This window comes from Equus quagga, chromosome 14, assembly GCF_021613505.1.
Source record: "Equus quagga isolate Etosha38 chromosome 14, UCLA_HA_Equagga_1.0, whole genome shotgun sequence".
Lineage (NCBI taxonomy): Eukaryota > Metazoa > Chordata > Mammalia > Perissodactyla > Equidae > Equus > Equus quagga.
In genome coordinates this window covers 25,706,000-25,730,255 of record NC_060280.1, presented here as the reverse complement: position 1 = coordinate 25,730,255, position 24,256 = coordinate 25,706,000, and the positions used below count along the sequence as shown (strand labels likewise).

General features: G+C 37.4%; 2 protein-coding genes across 2 annotated transcripts; one reads left to right on the top strand and one right to left on the bottom strand.

The window, feature by feature from the left end:
* Nucleotides 1-3,756: 3,756 nt before the first annotated feature.
* Nucleotides 3,757-4,698, bottom strand: LOC124225528 (olfactory receptor 51A4-like). The gene has a single exon (XM_046638212.1). The coding sequence runs from the start codon at nt 4,696-4,698 to the stop codon at nt 3,757-3,759; it is 942 nt and encodes a 313-aa protein (XP_046494168.1).
* Nucleotides 4,699-18,684: 13,986 nt separating this feature from the next.
* On the top strand, nt 18,685-22,746 carry MMP26 (matrix metallopeptidase 26). The gene is made up of 6 exons (XM_046638210.1): nt 18,685-18,783; nt 20,148-20,368; nt 21,096-21,244; nt 21,850-21,975; nt 22,477-22,638; nt 22,718-22,746. The coding sequence occupies exons 1-6, from the start codon at nt 18,685-18,687 to the stop codon at nt 22,744-22,746; spliced, it is 786 nt and encodes a 261-aa protein (XP_046494166.1).
* Nucleotides 22,747-24,256: the final 1,510 nt, after the last annotated feature.

Genomic DNA, 24,256 nt, shown 5'->3' with positions numbered 1-24,256 from the left:
TTTGGAAATGATAAAAGTGTATATGTAAAATCTATAAACATTAAATATTTGATTAGAAAAGCTAGCTAAATATAAAAACAATATACAAAACTGAAATTCTGCATAATTGAAAGTGATCTGAAATTAAAATTGTAAACACCATATACGATAGGCTCAAAAACATCAAATATATACAAATAAATGTAATAAAATACTATCAAAATTCTAAATGGAGAGCTTTAACATTTTGCAGAAAATTTTAAGAAGACCTTAATAAATAGATATACCTTGTTTATTAATTAGAAAATTATAAGTTGTTAAAAAGGCAATTCTTCCCAAGATAATGTATTGACAGCACAATTGTAGTCAAATTCTAGAAGGTTTTTATTGTGAAAATTGACAAGTTGCTTATAAAATTTATATGAACATACAAAAGACCCAAGACAGGTAAAAAAAAAAGTTGGATGAGTTACACCATTAGATATCATGACTAACTCTACAGCTGCCTTTATTAAGCAGGGGAGTATTCATATGAGAATAGACTAATTAACGAAATAGAATGGAATCCAGATATTGACGCATATATATATTGTCACTTGATTTATGACATTTACACAATTCAATAGGAAAAAGAAAGTCTTTTCAAGAGAGGGAACAATTTACATGCCAATAAAGAGAAAAAAATCTTGAGCTTTATGAAAAATTAAGTTGAATAATAGACTTAACAATTAAATGTAAAAAGCAAAAGGTTTTAGAAGAGTAATTATAATAATGTCTTCATGACCTTGGGAAAACCAAGCACACAGGAAAATTAATCTCAAGCAGCAATAATTTATTACTTGCAATTAATCAAAAAAAAAGAACTTCTATTCATTGAATGACTATTTTAAGAGAGCGAAAAGACAAGCCACCTATTAGGAATAAATATTCCCCTTACACATATCTGACAAAGGATATATAAAGATCTCCTACAAATTAATAAATAAAATATCATAAAAAATAGACAGTGTGCTTGAACTGGCACTGTCCAATTTGCATTTAGGAAAATGAAAATTAGTATCACAGTGAGATGCTATAACATATGTACTAGAATGACTAACACTAAAAAGATTAATAATCCCAACTTTTGGTGAAAATATAAAGCAAGTGGAACTCTCATACTTTGCAGGTGAGAGTCTAAACTGGTACAAGTTATTTGGTGAAAAACAGCTTAGCGTTATCGTTTACTATAGATAAATATGCCTACCCTGTGATGTGAAAATTTCGTTTCTAGAGAAATTAGCTCACATTCAAACAAACATAGTTCTAAGAAGGTCCATAGAAACTTTACAGACACAATTTGGAAACAATTTTAATAGCCATCAAGGGGAGAACTGGTTAGAAATAATTCTGTATTCTGATTTAATTGGCCTGTTACCTGATGGTAACTGGCCTGATGTTACCTTATTACCCAACTTTTAAAAATCTCCCCAGACGATTCTAATGTCTTGCCAAGATTGAGAAGAGAGGTTTCCATGGTTCTTGTAAAGATGCTATCAGTCAAGATGACATATACCTTGGTGCCTGCCTGTATTCTCAAGCACAGCATTCTAAAGCTCACTGTAGTTTTCCATAATGATTCACAGGTATTAAATAAGTACATTTGTTTGCAATCACTGGTGTGGTGGAATGATGTATGTATTATCTAAGAACTACCAATAAAATCCCTACAGGCTACCATGTGAGTTGATTACTTATGTGTCTTTTAATAAAATCACTTTTTTAAAGTAATGTTCTTGATATTATTATTTCTCACTGATGTCATTCCATCTTTGGCAGTTTAAAAAATCGCTTATGCAACCAGGGCCTTTCCTGGAATGTCCTACTTGAGAATGTTGCTCATTTAATCAGGTATGACCAGTCACTTTTAGGGAACTGAGGATGACTTTATGGAGCCTAAGCTGACAAAACCCAGCCTGTTAAACTAGCTTGTCACTTGACTTACAGGTTCAGCCCTTAGAAGTGGCAAGGGAGGCCAGAATTCTGGGATGTTTGAGGGAGTTCGAGAAAATACAATATTGTCCAAATGTATAAAAATCTGAAGGAGTAACTTGATAGAGGCAATTTTTTGGTTGTCACTTCCTATCCTAGATGTAGAGTATGACAGCAGCTTTTAAATGTCCCATCTGAGATTCTGTATGGAAATCTCCAGAATTGCAAATTTAGGAAGGCCTATCTGGAAAATTAACATTCTTTCTGCCTTTTGTGTAAATAATGAGGCCAAATCTAATGAGGAGAGCCGTATTTTTCAATCAAGAACAATCTCTCTTTGAAATTAGATTCTATTAAAATGAGGGAGAGTATATGGAAAAATAAGTACTTCAGTGGAAAACTCTGCATTGTCTAAGCACTCCCTTATGAGTTGTTTGATTCTGATTATTTGGGAGCTTTGTATTTTCAATCTTTGAGCTATTTTCCAATGCTGAACATTGTGGATACTAATAGCAATCAAAGTAATTTATGTTGATAGACTTGTAAATAAATTCTGCATGGTGGAGGGTCAATTTGCATCTGTCCCTCAAGATGGAAAAATACATATTTTTACTCATTTGCAAATTAATGTCGACATTCTGATTTATAAATGTATCTTTTGTATGGGTTCACCTTTGAACTGGTTATATTATTTACCTAGTTCTTTCATTAAAAATTAGATGGGGGCTGGCTCTACAGCTGAGGAGTGTTTGCCTGCTCCGCTCCAGTGGCCCAGAATTTCGCTGGTTTGGATGCTGTGCGTGGACCTAGCACTGCTCGTCAAACCATGCTGAGGAGATGTCCAATGTAGCACAGCCAGAAGGACCTACAGCTAGAATATACAACTATGTACTGTAGGCCTCTGAGGAGCAGGAGGAGGAGGAGGAGGAGAAGAAGAAGAAATATTGGCAAGAGATGTTAGCTCAGGTGCCAATCTTAAGGGAAAAAAAAAGCAGACTTAAATGTTAAAAAAAATATGAGATGAGATCTTTAGTGAATGTTCATTTTATGTCTTTGTGAGAGCTGTAATTTTGCTTTTTTTGAAAGTTAGTCTTTTTCAGGATTGACCTTTTTGCATGGGAGAGAGAGAAATATGTTATATAGAGTATAATGACTTGTGGAATTAAGTAGAAGTCCCATAGAAACCTGAAAGACAGCAAACTTTCTAGCCTGTGTAACTTAGAAGGTGATATTTTAATGCTTAGGAAGGAAATATTGAAACAAATGAAAGAAGGAAATTCTTCTTATATTTTGTGAGCTCTGCATTTATGAATATTTGTATGTTTGCTGGTTGTGTGTGTGTGTGTGTCATTGCCCATCTCAGTTTCAGTTCCTGAGTGCACAGATATATCTCATAAAAGCAAAAACTATATATTGAAGAGGGATAATTTAAATGAAGAGGCAATCCTTTGTCACTTCTGATCACTATCCAGTTGTTCTATATGTGTATACTGTAAATTCTCAAATGAACACATGGACTATTCCTTTAAGCATGATGAAAATCACAAGCATATGTTGTGTTCATAAGGCTGATAAAGCAAGCTGGGTGAAAGCCAAACCTTAAAATACATTTTATGTTTATTCTACACAAGGACCTCAGCCTAAATCCCAAAGCAACAAATTTGCAGGCTGCTTCTTCAATCTTAACAAACATGTTGAGACATGATATTATAAAGTAATTAGTATATGGTGAGATTCCTTATTGATTCATTCTGCTCGTTCAATGTTGTTTACTGATTGGGTTTTCATTGTGGTTAACCATCCTTGTCAGTCTTGCTTCTGACATAGTTTCCCTAAAACCATGTTTCTTATCTGCTGGCTCTTCACACAGTATACAATGGGGTTCATCAGTGGAGGTACCAGCAGGAAAACATCAGCCATGAGGATCCTAATGATTGGGGAACTGTGTTTGGCAAACCGGTAGATGGCAGCTAAGGAGATAATGGGAACATAGAAAATGAGCACGGCACAGATGTGGGAAACACACGTATTGAGGACCTTGAGCCTTTCCCTCTGTGATGCTATGCTCAACACTGCTTTCAATATCATCATGTAGGAGGTGAAAATAAATGTTAAGTCTAGGACGCCTGTGAGTGCCACAAATAAGCCATAGATGACATTGACCTTGTTGTCAGAGCAGGCCAGCTTCATGACATCCTGATGGAGGCAGTATGAGTGGGAAAGGAGGTTCTTCTTACAGTATTTTAGATGTTTTAGAGTGAAAGGGAAAGGAAGGATCAACAAAACATTTTTGAGAGAAAAAGCAAGCCCAATTTTGGTGACTTTAGCACTTGTCAGGATAGAGGTGTATCTCAGAGGATTGCAGATGGCAATAAAGCGATCAAAGGACATGAGGAGAAGTACTGATGACTCCATAGCTGAGAATCCATGAATGAAAAACTCTTGGGCAATGCAGGCATCCGGGGAAATTCCTGGAGCATTGAACAAGAATATCCTTAGCATGGTAGGGAGAGAGGAGAGGGACAATCCCAGGTCAGAGAGAGCCAACATGGAGAGAAAATAGTACATGGGTTCATGCAAAGAAGGCTCTGTTTTTATAAAAAACAGGATGGTGCAGTTCCCCAGTATGGCAACAAGGTACATGAGGCAAATGGGGATGGAGACCCAAATTTTATCAGACTCCATCCCTGGGATCCCAATGAGGAAGAAGTTAGAGATTTCAGTTTCAGAGGTGTTGACGGTGGACATGCCAGGTATACGAAGAAATCAAGATGAGAGGCTTCCTGCAATAGTGCAAATAGATTGGCTCAAATAACCGACTCTATCTTAAGGCAATCATTGAAGAATGTGAATACACACAATTCGTAGATGCAAACCTAAATGGATAAAAATAGATAGATAGAGAAGTAAATATTATTATTCAACTAAAGTGAAAACAGAGAAAAGTAAAACAGATATCAAAATTGAATTTAAACAGATGCAGATTATAACACGCAAGCTCTATACAAGGACTGACTGGTCAAGTAATTATACAGATGCCTATTTCCCCATTCAGGGACTTAAGACTTTTGTCTTTTTTATGTAAATATTTTAGTCTAGGTACTGTTAAGAATTTCTTTAAAATTTCAATGAATTTACATAAATTTCAGAGAAAAGTAACGTATTTTTGTGCAACATCTTCTACTGTAAACATGGGTTTCATTTTCTTTTCCTCATGTCTTCTTTTATGTCTCTCAAAAATATGTGGCCATTTTCTCCACAGAGGGTTTTACACATTTTGTAAAATTTATTTCTAGAATCTTTGTGATGTTAATGCTATTACTTATAGGATCATTTATTCTGTATTATTTTTCTTAATGATTACTAGTCATACAGAAGAGTATTACAGATTTTTGTTGTAGAAGCCTGTTATCAGTCCATGTGGGTCTTTTCGTCTCCTCTCTTCCTCCCATAGATTCCTGAGTGCTTCTTCATCTTCTTTTGTCTCCTTAACCATGTAAAGAAATCCTTCAATAAACACTGATCAATTGACTCTTCGTGTGCATCTATTTCTTACTGGCACATGGTCTTCATTCCTTTTAGTTAAGATTGTCTTTCCCCTGTCTAGTCTTTAGGATGTTCTCTTTATCATTGTTGTTCTGCAATTCAAAATGTGGTACACAGGTGGAGATTTACAATGAACTTGTCTTACTTGGAACTTAGTATTTCAACCTGAAAAGTCATGCATTTCTTCAATTTTGAATATCCTCTATCATTATGACTTTCAACACTTTCTATTCAGCAATATATGTGTTCAACAATAAAGGTTCAATACTGAACCTTCTCAGTCTAACTTCCTAGTTAGATTGCTTCATATTTTCAAGCTTTTCATTTATTTTTGTTCCATTTTAGTGCATTCTTTAGCACTACCTTCAATTTACTAATTCTGTCTTGATTTGTTTCTGGTCTCAAATGTATTTCAACTACTGAGTTCTATTTTAATTATTGTTATTTTCTAATGAGGTTATTTTAATAACTTGCAATTTCAATTTATACCTGCCAATTACCCCACAATTTTTCATTTATTTTATTGTTATTATATTGCCTTTAAGTTTTGAGGATCTTAAGCATACTTAGTTCAAAATTCATTTTAAGTTGTTTTTCTTTTCTCATGAGTGCCTTTTTTTTTTTAAATTTATATTATAAGGTTTCTTTTGCAGTGTTAGGCTTCATATTTGTTTTGGAATTTTGCTTGTAATCTCATCTTGAGTGGAAATTTCCTTGTTTGCTCGATGAATTATTTTGTTCATGGCCCATGACTGGATGTGGTACTTGGCTCTTCCTCACTTCCTGAAGTTTGTCAATTGTGGTAATTTTTTTTTTTATAATGGAAGGCAATGTTGTTTCAAAGGAGAGCTGAGTACAGTTTTTCCCATTTTTTCTCAGCTATCTCAAGACCTAGCTTGTTATAAGGAGCAGACTTGGGCTATGACAACAGCTATTTCCACCTTCCCTGTGGGTTAACAGCTTCAGGTTCCAAGTCGGAACTGGTGCCTTGTCAAACATGGAGCACTATCGTGCAGAGTCCCATATCGGTGCTGAACTGCCAACTACCAACATGTCTCTAGATCAGGAGCCAAGTGCGTTGTGGATTTAACTTCAACACACAACACAATTATGATTTTTTACACTGCATCTCATATCTATCTATCTATTACGTATTTTCTATCTGTCTAAGAAGCATGGTAATGTCCTTTTATCATTTTTATATTGTATCTATTATTGCTACGTGTTTGGTCTGGAGTAGAAATTAATATATCTGATTTGGCTTACTCCACCATATTGAATGAAATTCTCCATCAAAACTTAGGTGTAGTTCTAGAAATATAACCTATTAGACCTTATGTTCAAGAAAAGTTGATTTTGTTGAGAATTGTTTGATCATATGTTCTTTGTAAAATAATGAATTAATATAACAATTTATTCAATAATTCACTGGAGCTAATTGCAGGTTTCATCATCCATCCTGGTCATGAGGGATTTGATAATATCTCTCAGATCGGAAGTATTTAGGCAGTTTCTTACTATTACTATTTTTATCTTTAGTTACATATTCAACAAGTTTGTAACTATGATCCTGTTGTCATGACAGAGAATTCTCAAAAGCTCATGTTCCCTTCTTTATTAACTATTTCATTTCTGCAATGTTTCTCTCTTGCAATCTTAAACTTTAATCACCACAATCTACCCTTAATTGTTTCTGAGCTGTTGCTGTTGCTTCCTGAACTTTCTTTGCCTTCCGAACGAATTTTCTGGGCTGAATCTCACCTCAAACCCCCTATACTCATTTTCCTCTTCCCAAACTTCCATTTCTGACTTGTCTGTAAACATCTTAGAGACATTTATTCCCCTTAAAAAGGAGAAAATTAGAAAGAAATGCCTAGAAAATCCTCAATTATATATGAGATTATATGCAAAAAAGGAAAAGAAAACAAGGAAAAATGCATGGCAGGTGTTTGGATAATGTTCACCTTAGAGGTTGGAAGACTCTCATACAAATTCATAGGAAGGCAATGAATAAACTGTTGCTGCTGTGACTAGTACCACTGGGATATCTGTCTGCCTAAACACTAATCTAGTTGTGTCAAGAAATACAACTACCAATAGAGGTCTATCTGCTGGACATTGCGTCTTCCAAATTCCAAAACTTGCTTCTGATACTAATCAGAAAGGAGTGAAATAGGTTTTCAATGGAAAATTGAAGTTTAACTCCAACAGGGATTGTGCAAGAGTTTTGTTTGTTTGGTCTGTGTAGCTATACAGTTAAACAGAATTATTGGAAGTTCTATTCTTCCAGAACAGATGGCGTCAAATTGTGTTTAATGTTAAATTTGTTTAGCTAACTGAGATGTTTGAGAAAATGCTGCCTGGGATCTCTTTTCTGCCTGGCTTGTCTGTTGAACTTACCCTGTTCAGGCTTCACTTCACCAGCTTTCCTTGACAATGTCTCCACCCCCACTCCAAGCAATTCCTCCTTGGCTTTGCAGAGACTCTGCACCTCTTTCCATTTTCTCTCAGATGTTATCTAGCAAACTTTTTTCGAAACTTCATAGGTTGCCAATAGCTTGCTCTTGTTTTTGACATACAGTAATCTCTTTAATAGTTAACCTTTTAATCAATTTAAACATTTTGAGATCTGAGTTATAAGTCCCTCCTTTCTAAATCTTATTAATGACTTTGTATTTATATCAGTTCTCTAAATAGAATAAAAAATTACTTGTTTACTGACCAATCAAGAAAAATGGAGTAATGAGAAAATGTTCAACCAGTACATTATTTACTCTTCACTATAAACCTCTAGTTCTCCTGAACTACAATATACGTATACAACATCTTTCTTTAGAAAATGCTATATCTCTCCAGAAGAGCTATTTTATTTGCATTAAAGTATGACATTTTTAGAGTCTAGAGGAAAGCAGAACACTGTACAGAAAACTTTCCAGTATGTTGTTTTCATCTTAGAAGGGCCTATCCAACCCAATTCTCTAGTTCATGAAAATGTAAAAAATGCAGTTTGAGTAACAGATACGTGTCTTTTTAAAGGATGAAGTTAGAATAAAGTTTACTATTTATAAGGAAGTTGTTAAATGAGGTTATTAATCATGTTCTTTATATTAAAAGGAGAGTGATGTTTAATGTAGTCAGGATGGTGTTATCAGGACTGTTTCAGATCTTGAGTATATCCTGAGATTGAAGTAGGTATTAAACAGTAAAATCATGCCTGCTTATCTTAATGTTTTTGATTGATGAGATCCACAATTACAGCATGAGAGTTTTCAGGTACTTACCCAGGTGTTGGTCACTGTATTTACATTTCATAGTCAAAAAAGTAATGAACTCATGATGAAGCCACCTCAATCCAAGTCGTAGGCAGAAGGGTTGATCATGACTTTCTGATTCTAGTCCTACTGGGATGTCTTTTTGTATAACAAAGGCCTCTGGGGATCACAACTCAAGTTGTACCCAGAGGGACTAAAAAGCCCAAGGGTAAGTCCTTAAGTGAGTGAATTCAAGAAGAGTTTGCCTGAATCCCAATTATGCATATGAATTAGTCATTTATGGTTAATGCCTTATGAGGCCTGCTCTGTTCCATCGAGCAGAGTTAATTGCTCTATCACTCCCGATTTCAGAGCACCGGTATGTGGCTCTTCTGGAAGAGTTGTAACATTTTATTTTTCTAGATTACTATGTCTGTGCCACTATAATTGAGTTTTCAGATTCGGTTTTGCTACTTGCTGATAAATGCAATTTATACCCTATAAAATGAATGATGTTAGTCTTCTTTTCGTGTCAAGATCATTTGAATTTCTTCTTAGAGGTGAGTCAAGTATCCTCTTTTAAAAATATAGATATATAGTTATTGGTTTGTGGGAGTGCTTTGTATGTTAAAGAATATAGCCTTTTGTTGTGATGTGCCTTGCAAATAATTTTTCTTCTCATGTCACTTGTATTTGTCTTTGTTAATGATCATGTCACAGGTTGGGCTCCCTTTGAATTAAATACAGAGGTGAACATTTGTGGGCAGAAGTTTATTTGGACAGTACTCTTAGGTTAAATACCTATGAGGAAATGAGGAAAAAATGAAAAAGAACTAGTAGAGGGAGAAGTTGAACTCCATGCAATTGTAACAAAGGCTACTTTCAATCCTGCGGAGACCTCTGAAACTAAGATGACTCTAGAATTGTCCTGAGTTGAAGAAAGGGTCTGAGCCTTTTTAACCACCCATCAGTTTTTGGATGTGGTCTGCCCACGAAGAAAAGATGTAACCTTGGGTGAGCTGTCTCCGTTCAGAAGACAGTAATTCACAAGAAGTACTCAAATCAGATCTGTCAGCCCTTCTACTCCTGGGAGAGGAATGAGTTCTTCAGACCTGGCAGGACAAGGGTGATGTACCACAGTATCACTACAGTTCACCCCTTTTGTGCTTGGATCCACGTGCTTCAGTAATACATTTTGGAAGCAGCTTTTCCAGAATTCATGTAGGCTTCTTTTTATTGGGAACTAACAAGAGGATGGTTATTGGGATGATCTATACTCCTTACAACTGCAGCTGTCCTGGGGCGACAACTGTCACATATTACTTCCCTCCTCTACTATACATTTTTGATTCCTGCTATACTCAGCTAGCACTTTATCCTCCATCACCATAAATTTCTCAAACTGTGGCTTTTGCAACTGTTTATTTATCATCTGTCTAGTCCATTTGGGCTGCTATAATAAAAATACCATAGACTCTGTGGCTTAAACAACAATTTATTTCCCACAGTTCTGGAGACTGGGAAGTCCAAAATCAAGGTGCTAGTAAATTGGGGGCCTGGTGAGGACCCTCTTCCTGGTGCACAGACAGCAGTCTTTGTGCTGTATCATCATGTGGCAGAAAGAGAATTAGAGAGGTCTTTGTGATCTCTTTCCTAAAAGCACTAATCTTATTCATGAGGGCTCTACCCTCATGATATAATCACCTCCAAAGCCCCCACATCCTAATACCATCACACTGGGGGTTAGAATTTTAACATATGAATATGAGCATTCTGTCTGTTGCACCATCAAAACTGAGCACGTGTGAAGGGGTACCCAAAAACTACCTACCATCAAACATATTTTTATCTGGTATATTAGCCAAAGTTCTCCAGAGAAACAGAATCAGTAGGATGTATACATATATACACAGACTCTTATTATAAGGAATTCGGTTATGTTTATGGAGACTGAGAAGTCCTAAGACCTGCAGTCAGCAAACTGGAGACCCGGGATGGCTGATGGTCTAGTCCTAGTCCAAGACCATAGACCCAAGAACAAGGAGAGTCAATAGTATAAGGTCTAGTCCAAAAGTAAGCAAGTTCAAGACCCAAGAAGAGCCAGTGGTTCAGCTGGAGTCTGAAAGAAGGAAAAGATCTATGTCCTAGCTTAAGATAGTCAGGCAGCAGGAGTTCCCTCTTACTCCTCCTGGGTAAGGAGAGTCAGCCTTTTTGTTCTATTTGGGTCTTCAACTGATTGCATGAGGACCATCCACATTAGAGAAAGCAATTTGCTTTAGTCAGCCTACTGATTCATGTAAATGTCATCTGAAAACACCCTTCCAGACACACCCAGAATAATATTTGATCAAATATCTGGGCACCTCATGGCCCAGTCAAGTTGACACATAAAATTAAATGTCACACTTGGCCACATTGAGGAAGAGCAGTTCTTACTCATTCTGATTTTTAAAATCAATTAATTCCTTTTCTTGCTTGTTGATATCTTAGAAGTGACAAGGAGGTATCTCTTACTGAAAGTTTAACAGGATTCTATGTCTCTGGTGTATTCTTTCTACCTCTTGAAACAGGACATCTAAAAAACAATGCCCGGCATTATGGGGCTGGAAAACGCAGATTACCTGAGCAGGAACACGAAGTGATTTTTAGTGATGATGCTAAAGGATTGGACAGAGGGAGAAGTAGAATAGAAATATCACCTTGATAAAGCTCTGACCAACCCAGAGGAGAGCTCTGCATTAAGTATTGCCCATTAAAATAGTTCCTGGCAGAGTTCAAACACCTGGCTCTTTCATTTATGTAACTAAAGCTTTACCTTTTCCTGGGTCCAGGGTCAGTTATCCCTGACGAGATGATAAGTTCTTTCTTTAGCTCCTGGTTCCTGAGCATAAGGAACTCAAAGTTCCCAAATGGTAGCTGCAGTTATGATCCAATGGGAATCTTGCTTTGCCCCTTGGAAGAGTACGCCACTTTTGAGTACCAGTACCTCTAATCCTGCAGAGTCCACAGTGTGAGGGCAGAGGCACAATACCCCCTGGGACCCATATACTCTTTCTTTTGGGGTTGCAATACATATACAGGTCCTTGATTCAATGTTTATAGTGAATATTTGAGAAAATATCCTCCAGCAAAGAACAAAATATAAGGATGGAAAACAGAAGAAAAGAAAAAATTCTTAAAAAGTTAAAAAAATACTAAAATGTCCCTCAATTCAAATGGTCCTACTTGTTCTTCAACTTGAAGTTCTTCAGCTTTAACAACTTAAAGCAATTTTTGTAAGTAAGGTGTAGTGGTGATGAACTCCTTTCTTGTCTTGGAAAGTCTTTATCTGTCCTTCATTCTTAAAGAACAAATTTGCTGAGTAAAGTACTCTTGGTTGGCAGATTTTCTTTTCTCTCAGTACTTAGTATATATCATCCCGTTCTCTTCTGGACTGCAAGGTTAGAAATCTGCTGATAGGCTTATGGGGGTTCTCATATACGTAAAAATTCACTTTTTTCTTGGTGTTTTAAAATTTTCTCTTTGCTCTTGACTTTGGATATTTTAATTATAATTTGTCTCATTGTAGACCTTTTGGGATGCAACCTATTTATGTTCCTTTGGGATTTATGAACCTGGATGTCAATAACCTTCCTAAATTTGAGAAGTTTCAGTAATTATATCTTTAAATAATCTTTCTGCCCATTTATTTGTCTCTTTTCCTTCTAGGACTTCTATAATGTGTATATTGGTTCACTCGAAAGTATTGTATAATTCCTGTAGGCTTTCTTTTTTATTCTTTTTGTTGTTATTGTTCCTCTAACTGTATAATTTCAAATGACCTCTATTTGGGTTCACTGACTCTTTTGTTTGATCGGGTCTGCCGTTGAAGCTCTCCATTGAATGTTCAGCTCAGTAATTGCGTTCTTCAGCTATAGGATTTCTCGTTCTTTTTTTATTGTTTCTGTTTCTTCATTGAATTTATTATTTTGCTTGTCTATTGTTTTCCTGATCTTGTTTCATTATCTCACTTCTCTTGTAGCTAGCTCATTGAGTTGCTTTAAGATGATTATTTTGAATTCTTTGTCAAGTAGTTCATAGATCTCCATTTCTTTAGGGTTAGTTACTGTTGCTTTATTAGTTTCATTTGTTAGTGTCATGTTTGCTTGATTCTTCATGTTCCTTATGGTTTTTCATCGGTAATTGTGCCTTTTGAGAAATTGTCACATCTTCCAGTCTTTACAAACTAGTTTCAACAGGTAAATACTTTCTCCTGCCAGGTCCCTGGACATAAAGGACTATTGGGACTGTGGTTGAGTGGAGCTGGATCCAGGTCACAAGGCTGCTTCTGAGTCTGCAGTCATGTCTATAGTTGGCCAGCCTGTTACCAGGTGTGTGGACAGGCATGATTCCTGCTGGGTCCCCAGGCAGACAGGATTACCTCTGGGACCATGGTAGAACAAGGTTGAAGCTGAGTCATGGAGCTGCTTCAGAGTCTACAGTCAGGTCCATGTTTGGTGAAGTATGTGCAATTTTTACAAAGAATATATGTATGTATTTGTGTGTGTGCTTTTCTGTGTATGTGTTATGTGTGCCTGTACTATAGGTAAAAATTTGAGGCTCTGAGCTTAAATAAAGCTTTCCAACTTTAGGCAAGTTATTTAATTCTCTCAACTTTAATTCCCTGTAACATGAGGGTTAAATCCGATAATTCATGCCAATAGCTTGAGACAATCAGTAAAAGTTGGCTGCTTTTATTATGGTAGGTATTATTTTATAACATTATTATACTTATTTAAATAAACATTGATAAATAAATATGTATTTCAAAAATATAAATAGTATAAATTATTTTACGTTGCTTCTAAAGCCCTAGAGAATCTGTTTCTTATCTCTTTCTACACTTGTATCTCTATGAAAGAGATTTGCTCAATACAAACCTATACTGCAAGGAAAAATAATGAAAAGTAATGACCTAGGGTTCTAGGATTTTTCTCTGAGTTTCTACAATAAGTTGTAAACCTAAGACCCAGGTTACTTCATTTCCTCTATTTACTTTCTCTGACCAATCCAGGCAGGTTAACATATCACTGCAGTTAGTCCCTAGTCTAATTTGTATACATACATATTCAAGGCTTATCTGCATCCACAATTGTATGTTTAATTTACAGATAATTCTGTGAGGTGGTAAAGTAATTTAAGGCAGGCTCTGTATCTTAACAACCTTTGTATCACAAATGACATGACATTCTCTGGACAGAAAAAATAAATTGTCAATGGAGAATAGTTTCAGGGGAGAAAATATACGTTGATAATAATTAAATAAACATGACGTTAATCAAACATTCCTGTTGTTCTGTACTACCACAAGAATATTGATGACTCTTTGCAGCCTGCCCAATTCCCTTGTTCCCATCTCTCATTATCCCTTATGCAATCAGTGATTCTTTTCTCAGTCTAAACCCAAAGTCGAGTTCCGTTGTGGAAACATTTCTTCTACCTGAAGATGAATTAGATATGGAGTCACTCTTTGCCAGAAGAGTCTCCAGTGTCATGACAAAGGCAATAGTTTCCTAGCTCTGGAAAATGTGTCCCCAAACCCTCCTCCCCCATCTCATGACCTCAATCACAGAAACAGAGGTCACGCATTCCTGTGCTTCAAAAGTGCTTTTTCTCCTGCTACCAAGAAAGTTTACCCAGAAAGAGTTGAGAACCAATCCATATTCTGCTGGGAAAGGTTTTGAGCATAAGCCAGATTTTTCAGCCCCAGGCATCTGATGCCGTGGGAATGATGAAGAGGGTGAAAGTACAGCTGGAGATGAGAGAGATGGGTTCCTGTTTCTCATAGCTCCTCATCTGTTAAGTAAGATGGAGAAGCTAGTATCAACTCTTGAAATTTTCTGGTTCAATTCACAGCTTGTACATTGCCTGCATTCTCAACACCCCTAGCAACATTGGTATCACCTAAAAGCTTGTTAGAAATTCAAAACATCAGGCCCCTCTAAGACCTATGGAATCAAAATCTGTATTTTTAACTACATCCCAGATGATTAGTATTCACATTACATTTTGAGAAACGCTGTTATACTTCAAACACATACTTTTACTTATCTGTGACCACATCATTAATAAGTCACTCATTTACTTTCTTAGGTAAGCTAGGTCTCAGCACCCGGCACTCATTTACTTGAGTACTGGGTCAGTCTTACAAGCGGCTGCTCATCTGAGTCGGCCCTATCAGATTGCAGGGCACACACTGGGAGCAACAGAAACAGCATCACAGCAACGTGTGGCACCACAAGAGATGAAGCAATCTCTCTGAAAGTGGCAGACCATTTCAGTGATTAAAAGTTCTACCTTTAGAGTAAAACAATCTTTGTTTATAACTTCTACATATCACTTTGAGCATTGTGACTGTCCAGACGACAGTCGAATGACGTAAAATCTCATTTTCTTAACCTGTAAAATGGAAATAATGAAGTTCCTACTTCACAAATGGTTGTGTTGATGAAGCAAGATAGTGCATTCTTGACACAGCATATGTGCTCAATAAATTATTATAATTATCATCTGCCCTAGGTGAAGAGATGTGAGTTATACGCTCATGTTTACCACTAGCAAAATAGATACAAACAACTCACTTCCAGTCTCATTGGTAGCTGTGAGATTCTTTTACTGAATGCTCTTATTTATCTAATAAATAATGAGTTTCTTGTGGGTTCCAAAGACTGTGCTATATCTATCAATGCAAATTGAACACGTACCTGTCCTCAGTGCGTCATGGGCCTGTAAACATAAAGGGATTTCACTTAACAATTTGGCACGAGAATTTCAAGTCAGAGTAATCGAAGAATTATCCTTTACAGGGGACTCTGGTCATGTCCCTCCAAGGGTACAGGAGGGATCAGATCTCTAATCATCCTAGACAGGTCTAGCCTAGATGGAGGAAGATGAACTCCAATTGCCACTTCTGATGGACAGGAGAGTAATCACGAAACTAGGGATGAAGAAAAGAGAAGAACTGACAAGGAAAGGGTGCAGGAGCATTTCAGAGATTGAGTGCAAGGGGGTTTAGAAAGTGAGATGTTTCAGAGTGCCTGAGGTGACTTAGGAGATTCAAAAAGAAGGTTTTTGCTTCTCTTTTCCCAACATTACCGTGGGTTTTGAATAACTTTTGGCAGTTATGCATTGTTTCCTTCATTGTGACTCCACTGAGCTTAGGCTCCAAGTTTTGTGAATTTATTTAAATTAAAAGAACATCAAGGATATATTGATGGTATAATGATGGATATCTGCCAGTAAAGACAAGTAGTATGACTCATTTAATAAAATCTCCTTTAGAGTTAAGCAGATGTAGATGCAAATCTCATCGTTTTTACCATCTCCATGAAAAGGTTTTATTACTTCCCAAGCCTCAGTTTATTGATTTGGGAAATGAGGATTAAATAAGGCTTATACCACTGTGAGGTTTCAGTGAACAAACTCATTATTTCACAGAGTTGAAAGAGGCTACAAGGAATACCCTGTCTTTACACCATACCTGTCTGACAATAAACATCTCTGGTTCCAGAGGCAATTTTAACTCTACCTTGCCTTTTTCAGATTTAAGATATTCTCTCTTCCAAGTTTATCACAAATACCTTGGATCTTATTAATTCTTATGGTTGATTGTCCATTTATGTCCCTGTATTTTTAGAATATAACTTCCTTCTTTTAGAACATAAACTAGTTTAGAGCACTTCCACATTAAGATAACACCACCAACATAATTATATATATGCTCATTCGATCACATATGTTACCATTTATATTATAGTCCTCTATGCCTCATGGAGAAATGGGTGTAGCTTTTGGTAACTTATTCATCTACATTTTTATTTTATTAATTTTTTATGGAGGTATAATTACCATATGATAAATGCATAGATATTAGGTATATGGTTTAATGACTTTTGAAAAGTGAATCCATTTGTATCAGTCAGACTCAAGTCAAGAAATGGGAGGTGTCGTCACCTGAGAAATTTCCTTTGTGCTCCTTTACCACCAATCCTCTCTCCCGTCCACAACAAAGGCAATCACTGTTGTGGTTTCTTTCCATAAATTAGTCTGTCTTTTCTTGAACTTTATATAAATGTAACCATAATCTCACATCTTTAACCCAATATAATGTTTTTGATGTTGTCTGTTTTGTTGCGTGTATCAGTAATTGGTTCCCTGTTGTTGCTGGGTAATAGTTTGCTACCTATCTATCTACCATATATAAATATATTCCATATATATTTCTATACCATATATATTTCTATACCATATATATTTCTGATTTCTATCACCTCTTGAAACCAGGCTAAAGCTTAAATAAATTGTGAACCTGTTCTTACGCCAAAATCGTGGTTGGCACAGTCTTCACCTCTTCTTTTTCATCACTCCTCAATGCCAAATATTGCCAGGACAGAGAAGCCTCAATCAAATATAGTGTCTTTCCCAGACATGAAGAAGACAGGGGTGGGCATGCAGAGCAGAGGGCTACAATGCTTCATAGGACTCACAGGTGGAAGTTTCATTACCCTTGAAGGGTGTGGTATGTTTTCAAAGTATAGGAGAAGGCCAACCAATTTGACTTATTGAGGCTGTGTTTGCAGGGACAATAACGCTTGATGGTCCCATGCTTAGTGAATAGGGGCTCCTGGAAGAAGGAAAAAAAGAAATTTGATTAACATCAACTGTTGAGAGAGAACTGCTGTGGAGGTGGGGATCTAAAGACTTTGGGGTGAGTCAAAAGTAGTGAATAGCCCTGCATGTCCCATCCATTGTATATCCATTTCCACACTCTTCCCAGAGCCATTTTATCCCGTTTAGTTTATCGGGAGGAATTGGCAGGGAGGCATGGTACATTGGCAGGCTCTGCACTCCGAGGACAGTGTAACAGCTGTCCCTGTGGTTGCCACAGGATGAGCTCCTGGAGGGCAAGAAATGGAACCACATCCATCCACTCTGGTCTTCCTCATTGGAGAGGAAATTTCGGGTCTGGGTACATGGAAGGTGCTCAGTAAAATCGGATATTTGATTCACTTTCTATCAGTGTCTCTAGATCTTTGTTTCTGCTTCAATTTTTGTGTGTAATAATAATTATAAAACAGCTCTTATCAATTGTGATTTACTGTTTACCAGGCCCAGTGCTCAGTTTCCACCTCCACTACTATCATATTATAAGAATATGATTAGTTTTCTTAATTTACAGATAGATAGTTAAATAACTTGCTTAAAACAGATCAGTTTTTAAGTAGCAGAGTTAATATTCTTACCCATATTTGTGTGATTTCAAAGACTCAGCTGAAATCTGCTGTGTGTGTCTATCTCGTGTCTCTCTCAACTTATTATCAATGATTTATTTTCTGAAACATTCTTTTAGTATACTTTTAGTATCAAAACTAAAAAATCATTACTTCTCTTTCTGTGTATTTTTACATCTCCCTATATGGGTCTCAGAGACTTTTCATATTCTGATCTGGGGCCTCACTACAGTGGATGCTATTTCCTTCCTCACATCCTCTCTTTTTTCTTTAGTTTCTGGAGCAAGATAGTATTTGTCTGTGACTAGTAAGAAATTGTTCCATAAAGCTGTAATAAATTGTTCTTGTGTCTCCTGTGTCTGTTTCTTTTCTTCCATTTTTAATAATAACATCCCCTATATCCTGAGCTATACCAGTATTTCCTTAGCCAACGCTATGGCCAGGTATCCTGAGGGATATCAGGCGTGAAACAAACATGCAAATAAATCCCATGGCTGCTGTCATCACCCTGGCAGGCTGACCACTCTACTTTCAACCCAGAATGGGCAATGACGACACTAACCAATGCAAAGAAAAGGCATGAGTCACTAGACATTGCTGGCACGGTTATAAAGGCCTCGTGATCTGTGTTAGGTGAATTCAGGCAGAGGGAGAAATGAGCATTTGCCATGCGGCCTGCCACCTTAATAGCTACTATTTTCCTGCCTTGGTGCCTGCCTTTCCCTGTACCCCCTGCTACAGACCGTAGAGGATTGGACTTTGTTACGGTAAGTGAGCTATCAGGACCACATTGTCACATTATGACTATGGTGGGCTCTGCTTCCATATATGTGTTATATGCATACACGTTACTGCATAGTATAAAGATAAATACATTCATATTACATATTAAATTGTTTTTTTCAACTCTAAGCTCATTTTTTTTCTTCTGATTTTAAAAGAAATGAAATTATCTTTGGGCCCCTAAAATCATTGTGCTTATTGTAGCTAAGGAATAAATCAGTGCCAGTGTTTGTCTCTCACACTCTAGCCTTCTGTAGGTCATAGAGTGAACACTCGGGTGTCAGGATCTCTGAGCCAGTGAGGTGGCGAAGGGTCAGGGGAGGTAATTCAAAGGGCCTGATATGTCCTTTCTATTGACTGAAAAATCTCTCAAACTATCTACCACACACTTTCAAATTTTTCAAGAAAATGCAAATTTGTTCCTCCAATGTTTTAAGCATCCAAAATGCCTAAAACACCTTATAACTGATTTTAGTCATGTACTTTATAATTGTTCAGGGACCTGGTAAAATTTCCTGCTAATACTTAGCCCAGAAAAATATGGTAAATCATGTGCCTCTGAGTGCCCAGTCAAGTTCACAATAAAATAAAGCCATAAAAATGCAATTTTAATAGAATACATAAATCAATCATGGGTTTATATCAAGTACTATCATAAGAACTGTAGTGTAGACCAAGTCGTATTATACATGAGCATTGCCCTTAAAGTACTTTCAGTCCAGCTAGGGTTCAAATATAGATATAGAAAGCCTGACTATAATACAAGGTGCTATTTTTTTTTCCTCCAGAAGTTGAGATTCTTTACACTGGACTGCTATGAAAGTCAATGGAGCCTTTGGAGAGTCTCCCAAAGTAGGCAGTATGTAGAGAATGAGTTTTCTAAAAGTACTTTAATGGAATGGAATATGTAAAAGCACATGGACGGGATGTGCAAAACCAACCAAATTCTATGTCCTAAGAGTCATAGATTCTGTCCTCACTGAGAAAACCTCAATTGTCAGAAAGACCAGAGACCATCTTGCCGGGCAATTCCCATCTAATACCTGCGTGACCTTTATTCCTGGGCCTCTCTAACCTGAAACTTGGATGCTTTATTTTTGGAGAATTTTTAACAGGTTATCTAAATTACTTTTTATTTTCTCACCTGTGTTTAATATTATCTACCCAGTGACAGGAGAATCAGGGAGAGTTGGCATCATTTGACTGAGAACAGGAGGTTGAAGAGGACCAGATAGGCAATGCACCATGCTTCCCAGGCCCTCAAATGAGGCTACGCTCTGGGTAACTGATCCTGTGAGCCTGTCCTCACTGTCTCTAAGTATTCATCCCTTCCGGGTCTCTCACCCAGGACTATTTCCACCAGTTTTTCCTGCCCACGAAAGAGTCACCAATCCTCACCCAGAGGAGAGAGATACAGCTCCTGCAGCAGTTCCCTCTGAATGAGACAGACATACAAAACGAGCAGATGCTGGCTACGCAGCATCGGCCTCGCTGTGGAGTAACTGAGGTGGCCAACAGCTCCGTCTTCCCAGGAAGTTCCAAATGGAATAAGCACACTCTGACCTATAGGTACTTGCTGTTAAGGCCTGGAGGAATGAGTGGGGTGATTACCTCAAAGGATTTCCTACAATATCTCTCCTGCCGGCACCTCTACTGTCTCCTGCATTCCCTATTCTCTCCAAAGCCCCAAATCTCCCTCAGAGAAGGCAATTCTACTTGCTCTCATTCTAGCTTCCTCAGATCATCTCTTTAGGAACTGGAGCCTAACCTCTATCCTTTGACCATGAACCTACTATTCTTTCCTTAGTTAAATCTATTTTTTTTTTTCTATGTGCATCTGTGTGTGGTGTTGGGGGGTGTATATAGGATATAATTTTGAAATATTTTTGCTCCTTGTCTAGGCTACTTTTTCCCTTAGGGATCCTAAACATACAGAATAGATCCAAAGCAAAGCAGTACCTAACTATATAGAACACTGTACATTTCAGTTGAATTGACACTGATTTTTTTCTTTCCCCCAATTACCCTGTAGGGCTGTGGTTCTCAGACTTTAGTTTACATAAGAATAATGTGGAGAATTTGCTAAATTCTTAGAAATCTATATTTTGCAGGTTTAATTTCTTATTTTCTTTTCAATTTTCTGATTCAGTTAGTCTGGGATTTACTCTATTTTACAGATGAGCAAAATGAGTCCCAGAATATTAAATAATTTGCCCCACAGCAGAGTCATTCTTTTTTAGAGCTAGGATAATTCTCATACCTCTGAGCTATTCCACTTAAAGATTTCTTGTTTCAGGATTATCAATTACCCAAGAGACATGAAGCGAGACACAGTGAAAGACATCATACTTGATGCGGTTTCCATCTGGAGTAACGTGACCTCCTTGATCTTCCAGGAGGCAAAAAGCCAAGATGCAGACATCACGCTTTCTTTCTGGGACTTGGGTAAGAAACTGACATGGGAGGAAGAGTATGGGGTCCCAGGTAAAAGGCTAATGGTCTCAGTCTGTAGACAAAAACCCAGTCCAGCTAATCCAACTTCTGAGAAAAAAAATCCGGCAAAATCCTAATGGAAATCAAAAAGCTATAATACAGGTAAGACATTTTTGGTGCAATGAAACAGCAGATAGGGGAGCGGAGGCACTGTGAACAGGGTAAGGAGGGGTTGCACATTTTCATGTCAAAGGGAGTTGTGTAGCCATCCAATCTGTTGAACTGCTATTCAAAGTTGGTCCAATCTATTTACGAAAACTGCAGTCTAAGTTTCCTCCTTCCTTTCCCCCTCATATTGGGAAGAGGCTTTTGTGTCTAACTTATAACCTTCACTCAGTGTTTGCCATCTTTCCTTTTCCTCTTTTACCAAAAGAGATAGGCAGTAGCTAGATTTTTGGCCCCGCCCTATTCCTCTGCATAAATTGTGTCTTAGCCCTCTCATACCTCCAGCTGTACCCAGCTGCAAGGTATCCTAAGGCACTGAGGCTTACCTAAGACCATTTCTGCCCTTTCCCCAGACCCCCTGTTTTGACAATAGCTTCTATCATCATCCACAGCCCATGGAGATGATTGGCCCTTTGATGGGCCAGGAGGTATCCTAGGCCATGCCTTTTTACCAGATTCTGATGCTCCAGGAGTTATCCACTTTGACAAAGGAGAACACTGGTCAAATTCATACAAAGGTAAAGACCTTACTTGGCGGGAGTGATAGAACTCTCTGGGAGCTTGGGGGTTGGTATTAATGGTCTCCATTTGGGCCTGGAATAAAGTAAAGAGGATAGAGGGAAGGATTCAGAGTGGCCAGGATGAGGCGAGAAGATTTGGCTGAAGAATTGGGTCTCCTATTTGAGTGGGGGAGATGAGATAATTTCTGAATAAAGATGCTCCTATAATAAACACATTGTCATATTGTGCTTTTCTCTCTCCCTATCTCTTTCTTTCCATTTATCGGTCTCTCAATTTTCCTCATGCTTCTTTTTCACTTCCAGTTTATCTGTCTATATATTTTGCCATTTTGTGTCCCACCTAGAATTCTTCCTTCTCTGCCTGCCTTTTTCTTGCATTTTTATATCTGTTCTTTTCTCCTTTTCTGCTCTCTCCTTTTTTTCCTCCCATCTTTTTCACACACTTTCTGCCTTCCATATGAATATTTAATTTTTATCCTTTTGCCTATTCCTTTTCAGGGTTTAATCTGTTCCTGGTTGCCATTCATGAGCTAGGTCATTCTCTGGGCCTGAGGCACTCTGGAAGTCAGAACTCTATCATGTATCCTAGCTATGTGTATCATGACCCTAGAACCTTCCACCTTGGTGTTGATGACATCCAGAGAATCCAGCAACTGTATGGTATGTGTCTGCTGGAAGGGAGAGGGATCTGGGGAGGAAATTCCAATGGAAGTTTGCTGTTTTCTTCTTTCTCCACCAGGAAAAAGATGTTCATCTGAAATGTCCTAATGCTGGCATAGAAGAATCATTCAATATGGCTTTTCAGTGGCTTCACTGAAGAATCAAACAGGTCAAAGTACTGAAGCAGCCTTGGGGACTGCTTGAACTAACCCCTAAAGAGTGGAACCTAGTCAGAGCAGCTGAGTCAAAACTCAGAACACTTCTGTGTCACAATTACGATAGTTTTTAAGAATAAAATTTTGTTTTTACAATTTGGTATGTCTCAGCATTTGATATGTCCAATCACTGAGATCCAGGCATGGGGGAGAGAAGAGTATAGTAGAGTGGAGAACTCTGGAAGAGATGGCCACGAACTCTCAAATTATGTGGAAAGGTAAGAAAAAATGAGATTAAATAAACATTTCGGATGCTACTACATGGTAGAGTTTGAGGAATATCATTTATGCTATATTGAAGATTGCAACTATACAGACCAACTGTTGAGATGGTGGCTTACCCACTTATTAGCTCTGAGACTTTGGGCAAGTTATTTAACCTCTTTATGGTTCAGTTTCACATTTGTTAAATAATTGTAATCAGTTTACTGTCATAGGGCTAAGTGATATAATAAATGCAAACCTCTTTCATCAGTGCTTGGCAGCACAAGTTTTAGGTATTATTAATATTGCTGTTGAGATATTAGATAAAAATATGTACTGCTAAGTCTGTATCCTGAGGCCTACATTTAGAAGAAGAAATCCTGGATGGAGAATATGGACTAGGTAGGGCAGCAGCATGTAATCAGACACATGTAATCAGTAGTAGAAGATATGAGGAGATATGCAAGGTATTAGACTGAAAGTCTATCCCACTCACCTGGCCAACATAAGCCTTATCTTCCTATTTTAGAATCAAGACAACTGGGGGAACCTTCTGATACCCCAAGGGGTTGTTCTGCCTCACACAATATCCCCTTGGTAATGAAAAGCCTGAAGTGAGGAAACTGAGTTTTAGGTAGTAAGCTGAAGTAAAGACATCTGCAGGGGGAAGAGAGGATAGTGCATTATATACATTATTTCAAAAATGATTAGGAAAGATTGTACTAAGGGGATACAAAAATGGGAGAAAAAAGGAAGTCATGTGAAAGGAAGATTTCATAGACAAACTATTTTAATGTCAGAGTTTTCATTATAAAATAATATAGCTAATATACTAGGATAATGTATATATTTTTTTGAAAATATAAAGCATATTTGGGAGTGACTTCTGAAAAACTCAAGTTACTCTGCATAAAATGCTAATTTTGAGCTCCCAACAGCAATGGGAGGAAAGTAGATGAGAAAGAAGGCAATAAAATTGATGAGAATCCTTTGTGTTATGGGTTGTGACATGTACAGATTCTCTGTGGTTTGCTCAATTTCAGAAAGCCATTTCCCAGAGGTCTTACCCTTCTCAGGGCATCCCATATTAGATGAATGGGTGAAGCTGGAATATAAATACCCCGGCATTTTCATCTGTCACAGGGAAATTCTTTTGAGTAATGCATTAGAGAGCCCCACTGTGTTGGGCAAGAAATTGT